Source organism: Lepidochelys kempii, chromosome 3 (assembly GCF_965140265.1).
Source record: "Lepidochelys kempii isolate rLepKem1 chromosome 3, rLepKem1.hap2, whole genome shotgun sequence".
In the NCBI taxonomy this organism is placed as follows: Eukaryota; Metazoa; Chordata; order Testudines; family Cheloniidae; genus Lepidochelys; species Lepidochelys kempii.
In genome coordinates, this window is record NC_133258.1 from 96,946,089 (window position 1) to 96,970,984 (window position 24,896).

General features: G+C 42.6%; 1 protein-coding gene across 2 annotated transcripts in view; it reads left to right on the forward strand.

The window, feature by feature from the left end:
- The first annotated feature begins 210 nt into the window (after nucleotides 1-210).
- RSPO3 (R-spondin 3) overlaps nucleotides 211-24,896 on the forward strand; it is an 89,154-nt gene continuing 64,468 nt past the window's right edge. For both annotated transcript variants that reach the window (XM_073335190.1, XM_073335189.1), the window contains exon 1: nucleotides 211-1,165. In XM_073335190.1, the coding sequence (XP_073191291.1) occupies nucleotides 1,069-1,165 (97 nt within the window). In that variant the 5' untranslated portion in view covers nucleotides 211-1,068. The remainder of the gene's footprint in view (nucleotides 1,166-24,896) is intronic.

Genomic DNA, 24,896 nt, shown 5'->3' on the forward strand with positions numbered 1-24,896 from the left:
AATGGCATTTCCAACGAGAGGGTGCTGGGCGCACACACAAACCCGCGCGCATCTCTCCCTCCCTCTCTAATCTCAGGCAGAGCAGCCAGGCGGCGATTGGAGGCTCCGCTCTAGGACTGCCCCACGGCCTATTGGAGTCCGCTTTGCACACTCCATGTGGGCTTGAAAAATCCCACCGCGGAAGGGGGGGCGAGAGAGGGAGGCAGAGAGATTGCAGTCAGCCAGCCCACCAGTGCTGCCAGGAAGGAGGCTGCAAGCAGGGCGAGTTCCCCTTACGGTGCAGCAGAGGGAGGAATTGCTGAGGCGAGCTGCAGCTGCTGCCTTTTGAACCCAGAGCCGCTGAAACGACCCAGGTTGTCTAGATCCTTCAACCCCACTGTGCTCTGGGCAGTCCCGGAGCGCTCCTCATCCTCGCATCCCAGCCTGCTGCTGCTTCAATTCTCTGTTGCGCTCGCCCTCGCCTTCCCCTGGAAGATGCTTCTGCTGCAGACTCCTCTGTGAGAGCCATAGGGGAATCCTTGACTCCATCCTGCGAGCTGCGTGGCTTATTCACTCCCGCTCCCCGACAGTTGTGGGGTGCTCTGGGTCAGTTCTGCACAGAACCCCCGCAGCCTGTGCTCTCCCCGGGAGAACTTCAGCAGACTCAACCAGCACCTCCTGCATGAGGCGTGGGGGGTTCAGTGGCACCCAGGAGAAACGGGGGGTCCCCACCCCACCTGCCCATGGAGGCTGTAGCCGAGGTACTGAATGTGAGCTAAGCAATCCCTCGCTGTAGCAGAGTTTGAGTCCCCCCTCCCCTTATCCCACTTCAACGCCGCACCCCCTAGAACCCTGCAACATGCTGCCTGCCTTTGCAACAGCATGGACCCTCGCCGCTGCTTCAGGGCTCCTTCTCCTCTGTGACATCCCTCTGAAATTTGCAGAAGACAATTGTTCGGACAATTTGAAAGTGCAATAGAGGAGGAAGGACCTGGATCTCAGTGGGAGACATCAGTGCAGGTATCTCTACTGCGGTGTTATTCCCCACCCCCCAAAAAAGAAGAGAAGGCGAACTATCCCGGGGTTACTATGCAATTGCGACTGATTTCTTGGTTTTTTATCATTTTGAACTTTATGGAATACATTGGAACCCAGCACGCCTCCAGGGTACGGCGACAGGGAAGAAGTAAGTGCGCAGAGATTTATACCTGCTAACTTCTAGTCCCTTCCTCGGCTATTCACCTGTTCCGTAGCCTCCTGTCTCCCCAGATCCTGCTGCCCTGGCAAAAGATATAGCCAGGAGTAGGAATTAAACTAACCCTCAGGTATTTCAACACTCAGATTTACTGAGACTGTAGTCTTTTCCTGTAGTTCATAATCATCAGTATTATTAATTACTATTAATTATTATTATTATTATTTTATTATTATTATTCATTCAGGCTGGTCTGGGAGGCGATGTAACGCTTTGGACTGTATTCTTTCTAAAGGGGAAAAAATCCCCGTGTATCCCCCCCTTATTACAGGTGGATCAGATTAACTCAGAATTAAATTGCAGATAACTTTCTGGAGCGATCGCATTACCCCACCCTCTGTCATCATTCAGGGATGAGGAAAAGGATATTTTTCTTTCCCGATATGGACTAACCATGTTGCTTTCTCAGGCATCTTTAACATCAACGGTGAGTCACTGGTGCTGGGCTGCTGAGATGCAGTTTGCTCACCGGCGACTTTGATCGCATTACTTGTCCTTAGTCATCAAGATTTTTCACCTGAGTTCTTGCGAGTCCTGCAGAGAAAGACCCTAGGGTTTTTTGCACCACGATTTTTTCCTAGAATACTGAGGAGACCCCCTAGTTCTAGAGTTAAGCTCGCTATTGTGAAAACCTCATGGAATGAAGAAAGTTAATTTGTGCCTTCTTATCCCAACCCATAACAAATCAAACAGGAGCCACATGGTCTTGGGGTGGGGTGGGGTGGGGGAGATCTACAGGGAAAATCATGGAAGAAACGCAGCTGAAGAACGTAGGTGCGTACTCCGCTGAGAGAGGATGGGTTTGCAATGCTGGGCTCAAGCACAGACGGATTTTGGGCGCCGCATTGTTGTCCCGTCCAGGTTAAACTGTTGTCTTCATTTGGTTTGGCCAGTAAGGAGCCTTCGGGGTCAGAATCCAGACTCAAGGCAGAAAAAAAACAACCAACCAAAAACCCCCTGAGAACACAGCTTGCAAAGAGGGCCCTGCCCAAATCTTGGGCAGTGGTGGGAAGGAAGCCCTTAGTTTGATAGTTTTCTGGGATAGTCTTCTCCGCCAGACTTCTCCCAGTCTACTCCGTAGGGGCGTTAGGATCTGATCCAGAATCCATGGGAGCCTTTCCATTGACTTCTGTGGGGTTTGGATCAAGTGTCGGATTCCCCTCCGAATAAACTCCAGTGAGATGGAGAAGAGGGTGTGACTGACAAGTCTGGAAAAGTCTGGATGCTCGCGGTGGAGTAAGCCCCATTCTTCTCGCTCATTTCTGCCCAGGCCCCCTGATCTAGAGCGAACCCGGCTTCCTTTGGCACTTTCTAGCCACGCTGCTTGAAAGGGGCTGTTTATTTCTGTCTCTCCCGACAGCTCCTGATATGAGGGGGAAGTGTCCGAACACAACGGCCGCCTGTATTTCATCAACCAGTACACGGGGTTATTTCCTAGCTTTTGCTCCGCTTTCCCCTCTCCACCTGGGCAGAACTGTTCCTTGAAAGCTTCCATTGTATCACTGGCCTCTTGAATGCAAGCTTTGATTCACCTAAAGTGCCCTTGAAAACGTAGCTCTAGAGTGACAGCCCCGGGGGCTGAAGTCTGCCCAGTCCCCGAGTCCGCTCAGGCAGGGAGCAGGGCGGGCAAAGTAAAACACATCGGGGCGCCCGATTTATTACCCTTGGCGAGGGAACGGCTCGTGTTCTGATAACTCCCCAGCCACTCCCGGAGCTCCCAGCGGGCACGGTCCCAAAAGGAGAGGCTGCCCTCCACAAATCAACCGGCTTCAAGCCCGAAGCAGCCTCCCTCTTCCCCGCCAGGCAAGAAGGTGGAAGGAGCGATCAGTTAGGCTGGCGGGGGGGGGGGGGGGGGGGAGAACACCCAGCTCAAACTACCCCGACGGGCTCAAACCCTGGGATCTCACCCTGGCAAACTCCCACGGAAATAAGGAGTAACTCGGGGAAGCCCTCAGGGTTTGGCCTATCATAAGCACCTAACACGCTTGGTCCTTAGCACTGTCTCCTAGGCTCGGTGCATTTGAGCCTCCTGTGGGCCACCCGCTCTGTGCCAGCAGCTGTCAAGTGGGTGGGAGGCTGTGTGCAGGGGGGGGGGGGGGGGGCTCCCTGCGGCTCAGACTGTCTCTGAGTCTTTAAACTCTCCCGGGAGGCGGCCTGGCCTGGCGGGGGTGGGGGTCTACTGATGAGCACCGGGGGCCACAGTCTGTTCTCTTTGCACGCACTCGCTTTATGATGAGTGGGGGTGCTTAGGGGGCGGTCCCACAGAACTGAGGATCCAGGCTCATCGTTTCTGTCTCCTTTGGAGGGGGGGGGGAGAGAAGGTTGAAGGTGGGGGCAGTAGCCACCGGGCCAGTCCCGAGTGTCTTTGCCTTTCTCCCTCTCTCTGCACCTTGCCTGCGTTTTCAGGCGCTTGTGCTGAGCTCCAATGCCGGGGGAGGTGCGACCCCTTGTGTCCTCTGCAGAGACAGACCCTCTGCAGGTGCAGATTTGAGCCCGGGAGCCCGGGGCGTGGGGCCAGATCTCGGCTATCGCCCCGCAGGCTGCTGGCTCAAGAGCTACCGAACAGGGAGGCGGTAGTGTCCACAGAGCGGCCCCAGTCTGATTAGCTCAAGGGCCCGGTCCTGCTCCCATGAAGTGTTGCTACTGATTGCAATGGGGGCAGGATGGGTCCCGAAGCGCTTGTATCTGGAAAGAATAAAGGCGAGTAAAGCGATCAGGTGACGCAGAACAGCTGTTTACACCACATGGTGGAGATTCATTTCTTATCCTTTGGACAAACTAATCAGGGAAAGCAAATTAGGCAAGGGATTTACATCAAAGGTGGCCGAGCTCATTGGGTCTTTGTGTTTCAGAAAGGGCCCGATATTCACCAAGAGCCAGAGCCATAATTTTCAAATTCGAGCGCCTAAAATAGGCTACTAAATCTCTGTTTAGGCACCTAAATAGGAGTGGGCTTCTTTATAAAGCATCTATAGCTCCAGTGGGATTTGTGGGAGCTGAACACAGCTGAAAATCAGGCCATTTTTATTAGGCGTTTATGATAGATTTAGCTGCCTAACTAGGTAGCCAGGTTTGAAAATGCTGGTTCAGATGTTTAACTGACTGTACAACACAAATGATTTTTTTTTTTAAAGAATGGATTAATTTTTGTAATTTTTCATAGGTCTAAATGCCATAGTTAAACTAGAGACATGCTAGAGAGGTCTTTAACATAGCATAACAAGATCAACTTAGTGGAAGCTGAAGCTAGAAAAATTCATACCAGAAAAAAGGCATACATTTTTGATAGTGAAGGTAATTACCCATTGAAAGAGCTTACCTAAGGGATTGTCATTCCCTTGAAGTCTCTAAATCAAGATTGGGCATCTCTCTGAAAAATCTGGTTTAGTTCCACTACCAGGTATTAGGTATAAGGGAGGAGCTACTGGGTGAATGTACACTGTGTGTATTATGCAGGAGGTCAGACAGGATGATCACAATAGTCACTAGCCTTAAGACCTTTGGTTTGACACTAGTGAATCTTTGAACTTGAAAATGATTAAGTGTGGATAAGGAAAACAACTGAAAAACCAATCTGTTTAGTCCACATAAAGATTTGCTCTTGACTTGTCATCTGCTTTACACTTCAGGGAAGCCTGATCTTTAAACCTGTTATTAAGAAAGCACTTTCAAAATTCAGTTTATTTATTTATTTTTAACAAAGGACAGAATACTTACAAACTAGCAATCAATCAATCAATCAATCAGTATGTCTGTATTTTCTCCTTTTATTAAATATCCAAACCACTTTATTAATTACATTTTTGATTTGCCCTTTTTAAAAAACAGATGATTCAAAATACATTGGGCCAGCTCCTCGGCTGGTATAAATTGGTAGAGCGCCATTGGTGACAACCGAGCTATGCTGCTTTATAAACAGCAAGAAGATCTGGCCCTGAAACTCTAACTTATTTTATGTAGTAATACAACGTTCTGTAAAGTGTTTTTACCAACACAAAAGCTTGATCCTGCATTCCTTGCACAAGTAAAACTCCACTGAAGTTAATGGACATTGAGAGTGTTCAGTCTATTTCATGATCAAGTTAAATGCCCTGTCCTGCAGACAAAACTCCCAATGGAGTCAACAACGGAGTGTGGACAAGGGTCCGGATCCTAATTCAGACATAAGTGACACAATGGGATAACAGTTCAAACACAAAGACACAGTTAGCAAAGGGATCAGTTGTTTTTTTTCTGATAAGAACACTAACGGTTAACAAATTAAGTTGTTTATTCAGGCTCTGCATGAGAGATTAACTTGATCAGAGCGTAGACTGACGTAGATAATAAAGTAATATTATAAACATGGCAGTAGATACAGAATTGCACAAAAAGGAATAGGATTAGGCAAAGTGAGTTATAAATTCAATGATTGTTCCACAGACCCTACATATGGGACCAGGGATATTTGTTCTGTGTATAAGAGGCAGCTAATGATATTGTTGTGATGCACAACTGACGTGCAGGTGTGGATTAGTGGGACATCCCTCCTGCTTCCTTTGTTTCTTCCCTGGTGTGATTGCATGTTCACAACAGCTAGTGATCATGTACAATTGTAGATCTCCCTTCAGCGGACCAGAGTAACCATTGTTAATTGAGGCCTGTCAGGGTTCCCTCCCCACTCTGAACTCTGGGGTACAGATGTGGGGACCCACATGAAAGACACCCTAAGCTTATTTCTACTAGTTTAGGTTAAAACTTCCCCAAGGCACAGATCCCTTCTTGTCCCTGAACAGTATTCACTGCCACCACCAAGTGAGTTAGACAAAGATTCAAGGAAAAGAACCACTTGGAGTTCCTGTTCCTCAAAATATTCCCCCCAAGCCTCTTCACTCCCTTTCCTGGGGAGGCTTGAGAATAATATCCTCACCAATTGGTACAGGTGAGCACAGACCAAATCCCTGGGTTTTTAGGACACTAAAACCAATCAGATTCTTAAAAAAAACCCAGTACTTTATCATAAAGAAAAAAAAGTAAAAGAATCACCTCTGTAAAATCAGGATGGAAGGTAATTTTACAGGGTAATCAGATTCAAAACACAGAGGATTCCCCTCTAGGCAAAACTTTAAAGTTACAGAAAACAGGGATAAACCTCCCGTTAAGCATAGGGAAAATTCACAAGCTAAAACTAAAGATAATCTAACACATTTCCTTGCTATTACTCACTATGCCTGTAAATTTAGATGTATCATTCAGTAGGAGATGGATTACTTGCTTGGTCTCTCTCTTTGTCTCCCGAGAGAACACACATAGAGCGCAAAAACAAAGCCCTCCCCCCCGGCCCCCGATTTGAAAGTATCTTCTTTCCCCATTGGTCCTTCTGGTCAGGTGCCAACTAGGTTAATTGAACTGATTAACCCCTTACAGGTAAGGAGATTCTGTACCTCTGGCCAAGAGGGATTTTATATTACTGCATACATAAAGGTTGTTGCCCTTCCTTTTATATTTATGACAAGGCCTCAGTCCTGCAAACACTTATGCAAATACTTAACTTTAAGTACATGAGTAGCCCCACTGAAATTAATGGTGAAAAGCACATGCAGTAAGGGCTGGCAGGAGCAGAGCGTGGCTGCATATCTACACCAATAACAAAATGGTGACACATAAAGGAATTGCTGTTTAGAACACTCCAGCATTTTGTTGTGTAGCTGCATTTTTAACTCCCTCGCTGGAGGACACCATTCATGTGGAAGTAAAATGTACATTTTTTATGTTTTTGACAAGAAAAGACACAGCTTCTACAAAGCACGGTGTAATTTTTTTTAAAATGTGCAATTACACATTGGAAGATTAATTTATTTGACTAGATATTTCCACCCACCAAATACTGAAATACATATTTTTTTTTTAAAAAAAAAGCCAGAACGTATTGAAGTTGATATGGCAATTTGACATGGCCTTCACAGCTGTAATATACCACAAATTCACTATGCCATAGGTGCTGTCATCCTAGATGCTTTATGCTTATTAAAGAAAGAAAATAAAGATTGTTACACCAACATTTCTAAACAGCCATCTGACGAGCAAACAGCCATCAGGCAAGCTGAATCTGTCCTTGGGAGGATTAAATGATCCATTGTGTATTTTCTTTCAAAGTATACTTTGTGTGCTCGCCCGATGATGTTTTCTCTCTGAGGATTGTACCGTTGTATTGGCAGAGTAACTGATTTGCTGATGACAAGCCTATCTTTTTTTTTCTGGTGAAAGTATATTCCACATTTTGGGGGGTCAGATCCTATTCCTCTTGAGGCAGACAACAAAATTCCCATTGTGTTCATTAGAAGCAAAAGCCAACCCTCTGTGAAAGACCCATAGCAATGTTTCATCATACTCTCATGAATCACCGCCATCTTCAGCAACAGCAGCATTTAAAACAATAGAATATATTGCTGAAGTCAATGGAAGTATTTCTCCTCCGACATTCTAAGCATGATTTCTTTGGCTTGGTTAATTTCCTGTTTTATATATATATTATACACATATAAATACGTTTTTAATATAGTTACACATCATGAAATTATATGCATTATAATAGTGCTGCTTTTTAAATCCCCAAATCTATCCCGAGAATAGAGGATCAGTATGAAGCAGTCATAGTGTCAACATAATTGTGTGTAGTTTGAAATTTAAGCTACTGAGGCAATCACTCGCTATAGTTAAAATTACAATTGAACTGAAAAAATATTTGTATACTTACAAGTTCTTGATGCCCCGAAACAAGATTGTGTAACAAGATTTTTAAAAAGCCTCCATCTTTCATCTGAAATGTATTAAATATTCTTTTTACAATGGTTTTAGAGTTTAAACCTGTTTCCATTGAAAGCAATGGAAAAACCTGAATTGACTTCAGTGGAGCAGGACTGAGACCTTAGTCTTCAGGACCTCAAGACAGGATTTTGGATTTAGGAGAAATCCTGTATTTGAGTACTTGCAGAGTTTCCCAACCCCTGTGTGGGAGTTACCCATGTAGGAGGACACAAGGCTCTGTCCTTTTTGTATCTAGGCTTGTAGTACATCTGGTAAGCTGAACTTTCTCACATATATAAAAAGGAATAACGATTTTACCACTTTAGCCCATTGTACCAACTCGTCCACTGAAATTTCCACTGATGCCAATTGATTTAGCTCAGTGATGAATGTGTCCCTTTAAGAATTGATATTAGTATGACAAATCCTGAAGTCCTCAGCCAGTTTTTACTGACTGACTTCTTACTCTGGCAAAATTCTCACGGAAGGCAATGGAAGTTTTGCCTAATGAAATGAAAGTAAGGACTTCAAGATCTGGCTTATTCATTATCCATTGCTTAGCCTGTTTGGATCCTTTTCTTTGTGAATAATACAAGCACTCGTCTCATTTCACCATAACTATCACCCAACTATTCACTGAGATTATTGGGGTGTCCAAATTTTAGTTTTTATCATGTAAGGACCAAAGGCCACTGGGAAATCTCATCTGCTAATATCCAGGGATCTCATAAGAACTTTTTCCCCTCCCCAATATTTTAAGTAAATTGCCTTATCTTGGCCTTGAAATAAATTATAAAATGCAATAGTCTGGTTAAAGATATCAAATAGCTGATAAAAGAAAAATTTCTCTCATTTGTAATTTTGGAATCAGAGCGAGACAGCATCATTTTGCCATCTTTGTACCCAAATTATTCATAACAAAATGCTCTTATCAGATAACAGAAGGCAGCTGAAACCATACACAGTTATATTAAAGTCTGTCTGCTTGCTGTTACCACAAGGAATGCCTCAGAAAAAATTATTCTGAAGAAATTCCACCATGCAAAAACAGTCCAGTTTTCCAAGAAATGCTAAAGTAATGCTTTGTAGATAATTTAAAAAGTTGGACTTTTGGCAATGGGAAAACTTTTCATACTGGGCATTGGAAATAATTAATTATTAGATACTTTTTGTCAAAGTAGAACATTCCAACAGGATTTATTTAAGATTGCCTTAACAACAACATTTTTGCAGCCAATAGTAATCAGAGTCAGACATAGTGCTGTTGTTAAAAAATAATAATAATAATAAAGAGAGAGAGAGAGACAGAGAGACAGAGAGAGAGAGAAACTTAATTGTATCGTACGACAAACTGGTTAATATATATATATTTTATCTGGTGCATTTCATTACTCTTTTTTGTGATTAAAAATAACACACATCGAACTAAGGAGCATCATCATTTAAGCCCCTCCAGTCATGCAGAACAATATCACTACTAAGGAGACTAAGACTGCAGCACCAATGAAGTTAATCAGAATTTTCCTATTGACTTTGGTTGACTGAACCCATCCTGGTCTCCATAGAAGCATTGCTACTTGGTATGTTACAGACTCACTGAACAAAATAATGGTTGGTGACAACAGAAAAAAAAATATTTACATTTAGAAAATTAAAATAAAACCCTGAAAGATATGTTTAAACTAAATAGTGTTAACATATAGCTATAAACTTCACCCTCCTCCCACTCAGCCTCACCCTATTGTTTGTCCCTGTCACCCATTGTCATGATTTATATTTAGACTTGAAAGATCTCTTAGACAGGGGCCCTGACTCTTGACATATTCTATGCATGCACAGAAGATTCTTGGGCACTGTAAAATAAAATAGCTTATAGGTTTGGTCTAGAATAGTGATGGGTGAATCCCTTTGGTCTACCAGTTGGGCTGGAAATCTCATGAATACAGACATATGTGGTTTCCATGGCTTCCCAGCATATGCCAGGTTAGAAACACCTAGAGAATAGACCTCTCTAGGGAGTGGGCACTAGTGAGTAAAGAAAGCTGTAGTAATCTTCCACTGAGGCAGCTGCTGAGGACAGGAAAAAGCTGGATGAGGATGTGACAAACACAAGGTAGGAACTTTGGGAATAGCACAAATCCTTTGTCAAAACATAAGATATGTCTACACTGCAATTAAAAACCTGCAGCTGGCCCATGCCAGCTGACTCTAGCTCGCGTGGCTCAGGCTAAGCGGCTGTTTAATTCTGGTGTAGTTATTTGGGCTTGTGCTGGAGTCTGGCCTCTGGGATCCTGCGAGGTAGGAGTATTGCAGTACACTGCAATTAAATAGCCCTTTAGTTAGCAGACACAGGCCAGCCACAGTTGCAGTGCAGACATACCCTAAAACTCTTTCTTTCATTTGCCCCTCTGTCACTCACACAAGGCCCTGCAAGCTTCATTATCATAATTCATGAGTGGTGCAGCTCTCCTGGTGGTAGCAATGATGAAGCTGCAATATAGGTAGGACTGAAACATTTTTACGACAGTGTAATCTCAGACAACCCTGCAAGATCAGGCCCTGTTTTAAGTGTATAGCTGTAACTGGATGAAAATGCAAACCAGAGATGTAGGAGTAACCAGCTGGTATAGCAATACCTGTAGTATGCCCCTTGATGCTCACATAAAATATCAACACAAAACAAAGCTGGTAAAACATGACACATTAATATGTCTATAAAGTTTACGTGTGTTATTGGCACACCCAGTAATCCCAACCAGATTGATGATAGTTTACTCTAATAACAACATTTTTGATTCATACCAGTTCAAACAGAGGGAGGAAAATCAGCCAGTGTCTGCACAGTGTGCCTCCCACACACACTTGACTGCATTATTGCATTGCTTGTTCACTGAGGTTACAAAGATCAGTACTGGCAAGTTGTTCCTAAACTTTTTCTAGGCTATTGAAGAAAGGAGGTTTACTTATTTTTTTTTTTCATATTACATTGCTGAATAGGATATTATTCTACATCCTCAATATAGAACTAAAGGAGGCCACAGGATATTTATTTAACATGAGAGTTGGAGGGAAATATTTGTATATGCATTTGCTAAACAGCAGCATTACTAGATCGGCGTGACTATTGCAATAAATATTAATATTAGAGTAGCATCGAGAGGCCACAACTGAGACTATCCCTCTTTGTGCTAAATGCAGTACACCCACATAACAAGAGACAGTCCCCACCCTAAAGAACTTAAAATCTAAATAAACAAGACTGACAAAGGACAGGAAGGGAAACAAAGACTGTTTCTGCAAACATTTGTTTGCAATTTGAAATGAATTGGCTTTGTCTTTAGTCGTGCCGGCTTTGTGTTCATGCTCCATGAATGCTCTCGCAAGCTAGCTTTGCTAGTGTTAATACCTGTGCAAAGTGAATTTTAAGCTCAGCTGCTCCAATATAGTCAGAAGTGAATATAGAATTCTATGTTGTAAAATTTGTAGTTCATGCTGTGTTACGGCCAAGTGTGTGTGAGACCTGAGGCCCTGGTTAGATATGTTACTTAAGTCATCCATCAAGGGAACTAAAACAATACCACATGGTGTAAGTAATTAACCAATATGATGCTGTTTTTAAATATTCGCAGCAAACCATTCATGAAGGATTTGCTGGCCACAAATGATTTGCTAAAGAAAGTGACAAACAATTTTGACTAAAGAATAAATATAAGCAAATTGCTAACTATTCCTCAACTGTTCATAAACAGAAAATGTCACAGGATAAATTGTCCACTCTGAATCATTCACCCAACTGTAATCATACATTCAACGCACTATGTAATGCTGCTCTCTCTGTAGGAATCACACGCTTCTTTCAATTACACTATTGACTTAGGGAAAAGACTACGGGTCCAACACTGCTAAGTGACCTCATTTCCCAGTGAAATTAATGGGATTTGAGAGTATTTGACCCCTTCATTTCAGTTTATCATAGAGAAGTGTCCCTTTAAATTTTTTTTTCTTAAGTATTGAATATCTCAGAACAACATACATTGTCCCATAACAGAATGGATGAGCTGGGATCTCAGCCAATAGTGCAACAGAGACCCAAATTATATTTGAGTATATCACAGCTTTGTGATCTCTTCAAGGGCCAGATTGTGGTAGGAAGGGTAGAAAGGGTAGGAAGGAGGTCTCAAGGATTCTCCCTTCCTGTATCTCCTCCCTAGGCAAGGATTGGTCACACAGATGACCACAAAAGTATCTAGAGTTCAAGGCCTGCACAAGTGGGTACAGTGTGGCAGGGAAAAGATAGTCCTGTTCCCATTTATGTCAGCAGTGTTGGCCAGCCACAGAGAGAGCTGTATACCATACTCTGTCAAGATGTGGTGCAGAGACCACACATCTCTTCCTGAAGCACAGTTCTTACCCTGGCTCCCACTGGAGCAGGGCCACTCACTCCAGCCTCAAAATAAGCCACAACAGAGCCCAAATTAAGTAGATTAATCCGAGATTTTGAGGGCACATTGTCTGGAGCCCTGCCTCATTCAGCATGCACTGGCTTTCACTGTTGAAAACGTTGAGCCCATCATAAGATGTTTGCCACAGTGCTGATGATGTAGTCAGATTGACAGGGAGTAAGGTAACATTACCTGCCTTTAGATGGTCTAAGGAGTGGGGAAATGTGGTTATCAGTGATGCTAAGGAGGTAGAGGCTGCATTTCCCCCAATGATACCCATGCAGCATGTTCACTGACGTTAATAGTAATTATGGTGTATTCCTGAGGGAGAATAGGACTCTTAAAATGCGAATTCCAACATTCTAATTGCAAATCAGAAAAAGAACCCCATTTTTCACTAAATAATCTTCATTAACATAGCAAGACCATTCTGGACATGTGCCTGATTAAAATGTGGTCTTTCATTAGAGTTCACTGTTGACCATTGACTGTCATAGGGACTGGATCAGGGTGAATTACTTCACAAAGCTGAAGAGCCTGATGCTGCTCTCAGATACACTTGAGTCCATTGAGTAGCTCCATTGAAATCCATGGAGCTATACCAGTAAAAAAACCTGCGTGAGATCAGTGTCCCGCCCTAGTGTTCAGACATTACCAGTGACATGCACCCTCATAAATTAAAAAGCATGATCATTGCTGGGGGATTTTTGTTCACACTCAGTGGCGGGAAGAGCAGCGATGTATGCAGTCTGTATTTCCTTTGAGAAGGGTGCTAGTAAAGGGAGGGAGAGTATCCACCCACAACAGTCATTTGTAAATAAGACTTCTGCAAATTGACATTAAATAAGGTGGGAGCAACACTTGTGTTCCTTTCCTCCTGCTATAATTTCTCACCTTGCCCACACAGCACAGTGTTGATGACTACAGCAGACTCTCTGATGTCTCACATTTTCTCACTTTGCCACCTTCCCAGTCCTAATTAGCATCCAGCCTTTCCCCTGCCCCCAGCAATTTACATGTGTTGAATTTGGTGATTGTTTCAGAGAGTGCTGATGTTCCCAGAGCAAGAAAAATCTTTTGACCTCCTGTCCTGGGATCTCCCAGCAGCCAAGTGTGTGAGGTTGCCCACGTGCATGTTTGAGGGATGAGGCTGACTAAAGGACAAGGTACATGTACCAAACAGGAGAAGTGGGGAGGGAGGGAGGAAGAGAGGATGGGAGCAGCAATCACACTGATACTTAGGCTAAATAATAATATGCCCAGCTTGAGAGTTTCTATTTCTTTAAACATTTTAAATTATTTTTAAAATTCCCTATCAAACCACCATGCTTTCTTAAATACCCAGTACCGCCCTCCTCCCAGAACAGGTGATCCTGAGTTCACTGATGATTCTTTTCTGTTAACTAATATCCATGAGTGTCCTTCCCTCTGAGGTACTGCCCCATCATGGACCGCCATATCACTGAGCCCAGCAGGGACCACTGAGCCAGAGACCACTGTCTCTGTTGCTCTCCAGGAGCAGGATAGAAAGTCCGTTGGTTAATTATGGAGCACATACACTGTAACTCAGAGCTGTGAAAATTGTCTCGAGGCGTGCCCACTCCATAACCACTCCAAATTCCCGCACCGTCCCCAGCCAGTACCACAGAACACCTCAGTGCCCAGACTGCTGACTTCAGTGTAGCTAGCCATCTTTTTTCCACACTTTGTGCACATCTCTATTCTCTGTCATAACTGCAACTGAATAGCGTCCATTAAAGGAACAAGCCACCTCCCTTTCTTGGCCTGCTATGGAGCATTAAAATATAACATGTTCCGTGCATGTGAATTTACTGGAGAAATGTGTTAGTTTGAAGCCACTGAAATGAAATTCGTCTCGTTCTCAGCAGGAAGTAAGTACTGTATTCACTATATTCTGTCAGTATTTCTCCACTTTCTTCTAGGTAGCCTGTACTGATGAGGGGGTAGTTGAGACTCCAACCCATTCAGTCCTTGGCCTCTTGCTGAGGCAGCCAGAAGGGTTGCCAGTTCTCAGAGCAGTTTTTATAGGGTGGACACATCTAAACAAATATCAGATGACAGAACTCTGAAGTCAAAACCAACCAGGGCTGGATTTCAACTGGCGATTTATTGGTAAAAGTCATCAGCTCCTATTACCTATTCACTGAGCCATCTGGTCCTTTGGCTTCAAACAATTATAGGGACTATTTTTGTTCCTATTGGCATTTTGTTGCTGGCTACAGTGGGAGCTGGGGAAGGCCTTCAGCTTTCCAACTTTCTGTCCATGTGCATCCAGGTTTCCATGAGTGTCTGTGGTTCTCCTTTTAAAGTAAGCTAGACATTAACAAATTGTCTTTGGATATAAAAAACTGTAATTCTGATTCTTCTCTCACTTACACCAGTCTTTATGGCTTCGGTGGAGTTACTCCTGATTTACACTGGCCAGAGTGAGAGCAGAACCCGCTCCAATATTCCTTATGCCTGGGTCATTGCTGCAGAACCCTGAGAGCATTCATGCCATCCCAGCATACATACAGATATAATAAAGTTGTCTGGATGCTTTTAAGTTATTCACCATTGAAACAGACTTCAAAGTTTCAAATTCTAAAATTGAAATAAGAAGAAGAAGAAGAAGAAGAAGAAGAAGAAGAAGAAGAAGAAGAAGAAGGGAGCCAGCTGCCAGGTGAACCACCGTTTTCACCAGTTCATGGGAATCTCCTATACATATTTTACTACCTTTAGTGCACTTTCTTTGCTTCCCCATGATATAAATGAATAGCCTGCAAGCACAGTAAAGTTAATATAGAAGAATAAATCTCAACTGTCGAATGTCAGGTCAGAAATATAAACCCTATCTAATATGCCAGGTCAGAAAGGAAGAATACTTTCAGCTGAAACTAGCAAATACTTTCCAGCACAGAGCACTCACTTTTTTTCCCTCTAAAAAATGTGCTGCTACTAATAAGACGAGTTCAACAGTCTCCTTTTAGAACCTCCGAAAGGAAAATAAACATGCAGAACAGAGTTAATTTATAAAATGCTCCAACGTTTATCTTGGCAGCACCGTTTCAGGCAGTGAGATTTCTCTCTCTCACACATGCACACGCATGCATACACCCCCCACACCCCCTCGTTGGCACGCACGTCTTATAACAAGGGCAAATCCTACAAATAATAGATATGAGAGCAGGGCTCTCCTCTGCTTTGAGTTAACAGGACAAATCCCCAGATCCTTATTCCAGCAAAATTCCCAGTTTGAAATTAATGAAAATTTTACCCAAGCAAGGCCCTGACCCTGCAAACGCTTTTGCAAGGGACTGATCCAAAATCCACTGACGTCTTTGTTTTGACTTTAGTGGGCTTAGTGTGTATCTTTACCCATGTGAGTAGTCCCAAGGACTCTCTGAGACTATTCCTGGGAATAAAGTGAATCATGTGCATAACTGTATGCAGGATCGAGGCCTAAGACCCAAGGGCCCAATCCTGCAAAGTAGCAAGCACCTCGGGAGAGTTCAGTGAAGTCAATGGTAAATTCAGGGAACTCAGCACCTTGCAGGCCTGGGCCCTAAGTAAACATCCACACTTGTTTGGCGTTCTCCCATCTCTTGCAGCAGCTGCCTTCCTTACATACAGTTTATTTACTTCAAGGTCTGCAAAACAAACCATCACTTCCCTTAAGATTAGCAGTGAGAGCGAAGTTTTTACAAGGGTAAAATACAAAAGTGGTTCTCAACCACTGTACGTGAATGACTCTTATTCTAGAAGTATCTTTTTGTTATGCAATCCCACCGTGTTACAGAAGGCAGACCCTGAAATATTAAGATCAACATAAGAGTGTAGCAACAAAGCCGTATTTTTTCCCTTCCTTTTTTTTTCCCCTCTGGGAAAATGCCAGTGATTTCCAGCACTCATTCTGACAACTGTTCTGCTGTAAATATTTAGAAAAATCCTTTCCATTAGAGATTAAACAAAGTGTAAGTAACTGTTCCTAAGTGATAGCTCTTATTAATGTTTGTAGCCGTAGGCACTGTACAAACTTATATGTGGTGTACCTCAACACTCCACATAGAAAAAGACAAGATAGAAGGCAGGAGCCAGAATGAAGTGTAATTTGAGCTTCACTGTGTTATCATTATAAATAATCAGTGCAGAGACAGCATTCTGTAATGTATGTACACAATGTTTGGAGATCTTCCTAGATAGTAACTGGCAGATCATGCTAAGGAAGTACACCAACCAGTACATTTTAAAATGATATATATCAAGCTGAAAATATATTCTTGTACAAAGGTCTCACAGTCCCGGGTTGGATTTTTTCTTTATATGGTCAGCATCTGTGAAAAATAAAGGGCAAAAAAAGTCTTTGCATGAACAAAAATACCATATCTTAATGTCACACATTAAAACATAAAATAATTACTCTGTCAGCAAGGTCTGTGCCTTAGGATCACTAATCTGGTGGAACTCACTACTTGTAGCATATTCCATGCTTTCCTGTTTGAACAGTGTTTGAAGTGTTTACGGTGTGCTCTGATATTATAGGTGGTGAAGTGGTTAATGGCATAAGTGGCCTCAGGACGCAAGTGAGGCTCTGTAGTGGTAACATTTACAGGGTCTTCACCACACTGGAGCCAATTTGGAGGTGAGAGGAGAGACTGATTTGTGAGTGATGTGGCATTTGTGAAGATCCATAGGCTCATTACACCGGGGAATTTAGTAGCTGAAAATATACCCAGGACTCTGTGAAGAGGATGAACATCATGCATATTATATTTCTATATCATTGCAGAATTTAGTTTTCTCAAATAGTAAAGGTTTTGATCCTGATTCTGTGGTCTTTACTCAGTTTCTTACCTCAGCTTGAAATCAATGAGAGTTTGCCTGAGTAAAGACTAAGTAAAACACTGAATAAAGATTGGATTGGGTAGGATTGGGCCCCAGGTTTACAGTATTGTACTCCTCACTCGGTGGTTTTAGTTTTCATTGGGAACCTCCCCTTTCTCAATTCCTTGCACTGTGTGACGCTATCATTCACTATTGGGTGATAATTTTCTTGGTAGTGCTCCATTCAGAGGAGATGTGTATAGTAAAGCTTGCAGAAGGTGGCAGTGTCTCACATTTCCAAGGTTGGAAGACCTGTAGCTGACCTAGGCTATCTGCCTTTCAAGGTCAGGTACTCAGAAATCATCTATGCAAGTTATTTCTAGTGCTCCTATCATCAGAGTATGTAGGTGTCAAGAGGCAGGCTGCTCTCTCTTTTCATGGGACTCCTCCCTCTCTTAAGGAAATGTTCTGAAGCATCCTCAGCAGGTCAAAACTTAAAGGTGGGCTTTCAAAAGAAGTCCCTTGCCCTCCTCTCTGACAGAAGAAGGTTGTCAGGAGGGTGTCAGGCGGTGGGGGTGAAGAGGAATACAACGGTTACTTCAGTTTTGTCTATGCTGGGCACTGAGTAAATGGGGCTAATGGGGCAAAACCCCCCGCCAGTGAAGGACCTGCAGCAAGTTGCTTAAGCATGTGCTTGATTTTAAGCATGTGAGTAATCTCTTTGACTTCATTGGAACTGTTCACATGTTTAAAGTTAGGCATGTGCTGTAAGTATTTTGCTGAATCAGGGCTGATGTCACAACTATGTAGTGTGGCTGAGGTATTGCAGGGTGCAATGCCACCTGCTGACACTGAGGAAATGCCTGGTGGGATTGGAGCTACCTCTGGTGGGCCTTCTGGTTCCCAGACTTTAGGTGGCAGAGGGAAGAGGTCTAGAGTGGCAAGGGTTTCTGTAGGGCTAGCTCCACATAGGGAGAGCAGAGGGTTGTCTGAGATGTTTCCTGCTGCCCCTGCTCCTGTATTATCATACCCAGCAACAAGTAAGGGAAATTTCTGAGCCTGGTGGGGGTGTTGGAATGAGGGGAAGAGTTTTGAGGGGAAGGGTTTTGAGCTTGGAGATAGGTTTTCTAAGCCAGGTGGCCTGTATGTGGGTGGGTGGTGTATTTGGGGTCTGTGATTATCAGGCAGGAAGGGTACGGAGCCCAGGGAGTGGTTCTGAGTGTGAAGAAGTTACATGGGAAGAGGATGGGTTCTCAATCTGGGGAATAGATACATTGGCGGGGATTGGGTTGAAAGGGCAAAGGGGAATTGGGGTCACATATAGCTAGTCATAAAATGTCAACATTAAAAATGTTGGTGCAATTTTTAACCAAAATTTTGAATGGCTGTCAATGGAAATAGTTTCCTGTCTGAACTAGTGATCCGATGGAAATAAGGTGTATGTTTTTAACAGTAAGAGTAATTATCCGTTGGAAAAACTTATGAGGGGTCATGGTGGATTCTCCCTCAGTGACTATTTTAAAATCAAGATTGGATGTTTTTCTAAAAGATCTGCTCTAGGAATTATCTGGGGACGTTCTATGGTCTGTGTTTTCTAGGAGGTCAGATTGCATGACCAGAATGGTCCCTTCTGGTCTTGGAATCTATCAAACTAAGGTGATCTTTCAGCAGCAAGTTAGGCAAAGACTACATCATTCTGGAGAGATGTATTCTTTTTAATACATTATTTTTTGTAGCATAGTCAGATTAATGTATTATTTAAGGTTGAATTTGGTAATACAAACATCCTTAGTGTTACTGGTAGTTTTATAATTTATAATAATAACTTATAATAATAATTGGTACATACATAGAATTTCATCTTTTCAAAATATCCTACCCAAATATCAATTAATTATTTCTCTAATTACCCTCATGGCAGATTGGTAAGAAGATATTATTGCCGTTTGACAGATGGGGAAACTGAGGCAGGGAGGTTAACGTCTAAGACCAACGTTTACAAATGAGAGTGGCCTAATTTTCAGAGATGCTGAGTACTTACAACCCTTGCTGAAGTCAAGAAGAGCTGCAGTGCTCAGCGCCTCTGAGAATCAATGGCTTATTGATGTGACTAAGGGCATTTTACAGCGCTGTACCTTTCTCGCTCAGGGGTGTGAAAAAACACCCCCCTGAGCACTGCAAGTTTCAGCGCTGTAAAGTGCCAGTGTAGACGGTGCACCGGCACTCGTGCTGCGGCAGGGCTTTAACGTTACCGGTGAAGACGTGCCCTTAGGAACAAATTCACTACTGCTGTAATTTGGTGCAACTCCATTGACTTCAATGGAATTGTTCCAGTTTACACTATTGACTAATTTGGCCCTAAATATGGATCTAGGGGCCTAAAGTTGAAAGTATGGGCCTAAGCAACTTGCTTAAGGTCCCAAAGTAAGGAAGAGGCAGAGAGCAGTTTTGAATTCTAGAGCACCTAATTCCTGGATGCTTGCCACTCAAGTCTGGCCCATCTGCCCCTCTGTAAATGGAAACAGAGGGACAGATGAGCCACACTTGAGTGGCACTGCATCCACAATTGATTTGGGGGCCCTCTCAAATGAGGGGGCCTGGGGCAAACTGCCTCTCCCTCCTACCCCCCGGGCAGCCGTCAATGCGAGAAATGTTCTGCTGCAACAGAGACGGGGGGTTTGGGGGTCAAAGCAGGATAGTCCCATGAAATACGGGACTGTTGGGAGGTCTGCACTCATTCCTTTAGATCTTAAACCTTCTAATCATGAGGACCACACCTTAGCAGAGATCATCTAGTGGACCAGTACCCCTCCCAGTCATGATTCTGCAGTGAAAACTAAAGGGATTTTTTTCAGTGATTTTCTCTACCTCTGCCTTTTATCTTGTGCTTTTATTTACACCTACATAAGGTGCATGCAAAGTGGGTGTAAAACACTCCCAGTTCAGAATGGTAGCATTTTGCACAGGTGTCAATGTCTACACAAGGTATAGGGTAGCAAAGAATCCAGACTTGCATTTCCATTACACTAGCAATCGCCTGAAAGAGATGCAAAAACTCTATGGAAAGAAAGTCCAGAAAATTGAAGTTAGATCTACTGAAGGGATATGCTGATTTCTTGTTTGGACAAGTCAGCTCTGCATCAAACTCACTAAACCTTTTCCTTATGCAGACACTACTTAAAAGAAAAAGATTTCTAGTGCCAAGGTGAAAAGGAACAACAGACATGTGAAGAAGAGATATATGTGAAAGATGGATGCTATGGCTTTTAGGCTCTTAACTTGAAAAAGTTGTTCCTTCTGCCTTTTGAAAGGACAGGAGGACTTTCACTGTTTCCATCCCACCTATACAAAGCAGCTTTACATTCCCTTAAATAAGGCACTCATTAATTGATGCAGCAAACTTACATGGTGTGAAAAAGGAGCAAACTGCATAGCAGATGTGTGATACTGAACAACTGTATGGACAGATGGTCTGTATCTGGAAAAAATATGTAGTTTTCATTTTTCTTTTGTTGTGCCAATAATTTCATGCAACAGGAAGGGAAGTCTGTTGAATTGCTTCAGAGCAGTTGGTTAGACCAACAAGAGAAAAATTATGTGAAATCAAAAGGGTGGTTTCTAACCTGATTTTTGAGACCCCCCCACCCTTGTTCTACACAAATGTATTTGCTTTTATCCAAAATTATTTCTTTCTCTTTTCTATTGGTCCTCAGAGTCAGACTGATAAGTATCATAAAGCTCACTGTTAGCGACGAGACCATAATACTGCTGATGCTCTCCCATGAAAAGTGCTAATGCCATCCATTGACTCATCAGTGTATAGTAGCTCCAGTCAAATGAATTATGTTGGGGAACAACATCTGACTATGTCTAAAGGGACCGTAAGGATTATGTTTCTGAAAACAGAAATAACACCATTGCTTTCAATGTCTCTAAATTATTCTGCATAGTGTCAAAGAGCTCATAGTTGTTCTATATATTGCATAGATTTTAAGGCCCTAAGAGATCACTATGATCATCTAGTCTGAACTCCTGCATAACACAGGCCATAGGACCTCACCCAACGATTCTTGCATCTAGCTCAATAATTTATGGTTGAACTAGAGCATACTTTTAGAAAGACATCCAGTCTTGAGTTAGAGACTCCAAGTGGTTGAGAAGTTACTACTTCCCTTGGCAATCTGTTTCAATGATTAATAACCTTCACTGTTCAAAATTTATATCTTATATACATTTTGAACTTTGCTGACTTCAACTTCTGAACATTAGATTTTGTTATGTGTGTTTTTGCTCGATTGAATGGCCTTCTAATAAGCTATGTTTTCTCCTTGAGTAGGTACTTATAGACCTTGAGATTTACACGGCCTACAGTATAATAGGTTCAATGGCAAAGAAAAGGATGTGTGCAAGGGTTCATTTCATACTGGAATTGATTTTGGAGAAAACACAGAATATTAACCTGGGTCCACATTTTAATGTGCTCCACTTTTTTGATACACATGGGGTATGAAGATCCTAATCTCACGCTAGCTTTACGCAGGCGTAACTCCATTGACTTTAATGGAGTTGTTTCTGATATGGTATAACTTAGAAAAGAATCAGGCCTATGTTGTTTACACATAGAAGAAACAAATTCCCACATTTTCAAAGTATCGTGAGGGCTATCAGTCAAACAGTTACATCTGATATAAATGGAATGTGCATGGCTAAGACTTGCTCCCTGCTTTGGCATCGTAGAAAAAAGCAGTCTATTCTAACTTTCCAGCACACTTCTACCATCCTAATGGCTATGCCACCTGCTGCTAGGTTCTCACACGTTAAGCAGGACCATACTGTGTCGGTACTCAGATGGAAGATCTTCAGTGAATGCCAATGTGCTGAAAACAGTGATGTTGGTGATTCAATAGGTGGCATTTACCCTTCTGAGATCGGTTTTTAATTAGAAACACTGCTGTAACAGGTTTCAGAGTAGCAGCCGTGTTAGTCTGTATTTGCAAAAAGAAAAGGAGGACTTGTGGCACCTTAGAGACTAACAAATTTATTGAAATTTGTTAGTCTCTAGGGTGCCACAAGTACTGCTGTAACAGTTCACTGTCGACATTCACTAAAGCAATGAGAGGGGTTCTCCCATAGCTATAGTTAATCCCCTTCCTGAGAGGCGGTAGCTACGTCAATGGAAGAATTCTGCTATCAGCTTAGCTGCATCTACACAGGAGAGTTGGTCGACCTGACTACGGCACTCAGGGCACGAAATTTTTCACAGCCCCCCCACTCCAAGCAAAGTAAGTGGGTCAACTTCACTTTTTAGTGTACGCCTGGCCTTAGTACTGATGTAATGTCTCTGTATGGGGCATTGTCCTGCTGGAGGTCTGTCTTTCAGCTGAGCTGTAAAGCAGTGATCAAAGCCTGATCACTTGTGGATGGTAACAATCCCATTGGCTTTTTAAATAAGAGTAGGAGTTTTGGCCATAGTGGTCTGTGCAAAGTTCAATTCAATCTGGTTGCACTAGTTCTCCCTAAAATTCCACCTGCAGTTTCAGCTGCATTCAGAGTTTACTTCCTTTCACAACCTAGTATACTGTTAAAGAGCTCATGCATTCACCCAAGAAGTAAGAAATACTTCACCTACCTTTTGGGTGAATGCAATAGGTCTTTAACAGTACACAAACTTGGGAGAGGAAGCACTTTACAATGATTAATTATGCATCCCAATTCTAAACTTAATTGGTAATTGTAAAGTGCTTTGAAAACCTCAGTTAAAAGTTCCTAGAGATTTGCACATTTTATCTGGATTATTAATTATTATTAATAGTATTATTGGGTTATATTGTACTGTATGTTTTTAAGCAGACTTCAGGTCACAATATGGATTTTGATTATTATACTCTTTTTCGTCAACTGAGAATGAAAAATATCTTCACATATGTTTTCCTGATTATTCAGCCTCAAATCTGTTTGACTTTCATTTAATCTGTGTTGTTAATTTTCTGCCACCTTGTTGTTAGCATGGGGAAAAAGCAAGATGATTGCCTCTGAAAATATTAATAAACAGTAAAATACCAGTTGTATGGTAGAAGAGATGGTTCAAGGATGGTTCTAGGTCACCAGTTTGATTCTAGCTAAAATTGTGAGTAATCCAATTCTTTACCCCTCTGAAGGTTGTTCAGTAACTCTTTAGTGAAATTAATTAGTTGTTTCAAGTAGGAAAAAAATTTGGTGGTGTTTTTATGATATAAATAATCGTCTGTTCAGCAAAGAGGCCTAGGCATCAGTATTGCCAAACCGAAGCATTTCAAAAATTAAGAGTCAAGCCCTGCCCCTCTGCAACCATTAAAACTAGAATCCTATTTTTATAAAAAAAGAAAGCAAGCTGAGATTCTCACATGGGAATCACATGGGTGGCTCTTACCACTGCTGGATTTCAGATTTTGTCCTGAACAGGGGGTAGGGCCTCAGGGGGAAGAAGAGGAGCAGGGACAGGGCCATGGAGGGGGCAGAGCTCCTGCATGTGTCCCCTTTTAGCATTTTGAAAAGATGGTCATTCTGCACAAAGCCCTTCTAAAAATACATTGTAATTGGTCTTTGAACTAGTTAAAGGGCTTGGAGATTGTTTTTACATTTATATGCAGGCAAATTCAATGTAAGGATTTTGTTTGTTTGTTTGTTTGTCTTACAGTTTAAGAAAATGTGTTGGTTTTAAGGACGGGGCCCTTATTCAGGAAAGCACTTAGGCATGTGATTAATTTTGAGCAAATATTTAAGTCTCATGGAAGTCAAGGGACTAGAACACATGCATGAAGTTAACCATATACTGAAGTACTTTTCTGTAAATAGGGATGTATTTAAGCATGTATGAATTGGGGTCAGGGTGACTCCTGTAAATATAAAAGGGATAGCAGACATAAGGAAGTTTTTAATGTTTAACCCAGTAACTACAGCATAAATTAATACTGGGCTGGCTAATGTTGATACTCAACATAGGGAATGAGAGGGGCCTTTTGATTATAAATTCCTCCTCTATCCCTGAAATTTCGGACCCCTTTTGTTATTTTTCTTTTTCCCTGCTGCTCTTGGCTCACCAACCACAGTTCTAGTTTGCTGGGGACAATTCCCAAAGAGTACATTCCTTGTTGGAGTAATTTATCCATCCTTTTTGCTTAATTTACAGGAAATGCAGCACCCCTTGCAGAGGGCAGAACAGATTCCTTTGTCTGTATGCCCAGTCATAAAAGCCTGTTTTCCAGTAGTCTAATCCAGTGGTTCTTAGTCTTTCTTAGGCTTCAGGCTCCTGAGTCACATCACCTGGGACTGAAGCACGTAACTTAGCTTTGTGGGGTCCCCTATGGCATAGGGTCCCAGGCAGTTGCCCTGCTTACCACCCCCTCACGCTGGCCCCACATTTGCAACCCCCCGAAATCCATCCCGTGACCCCCTCTGGGGGTCGGAACCCCCAGGTTCAGAAATACTGATCTAGAGGAGTTGACGTACCCCCTGGAAGACCTCTGCATACCCCCAGGGTACACGCATCCCTGGTTGAGAATCACTGTTCTAAACTTTCCACTCATAAGCAGAATTTAGAAATTAATAAGAGCTAAATTTTCAATTGGCCT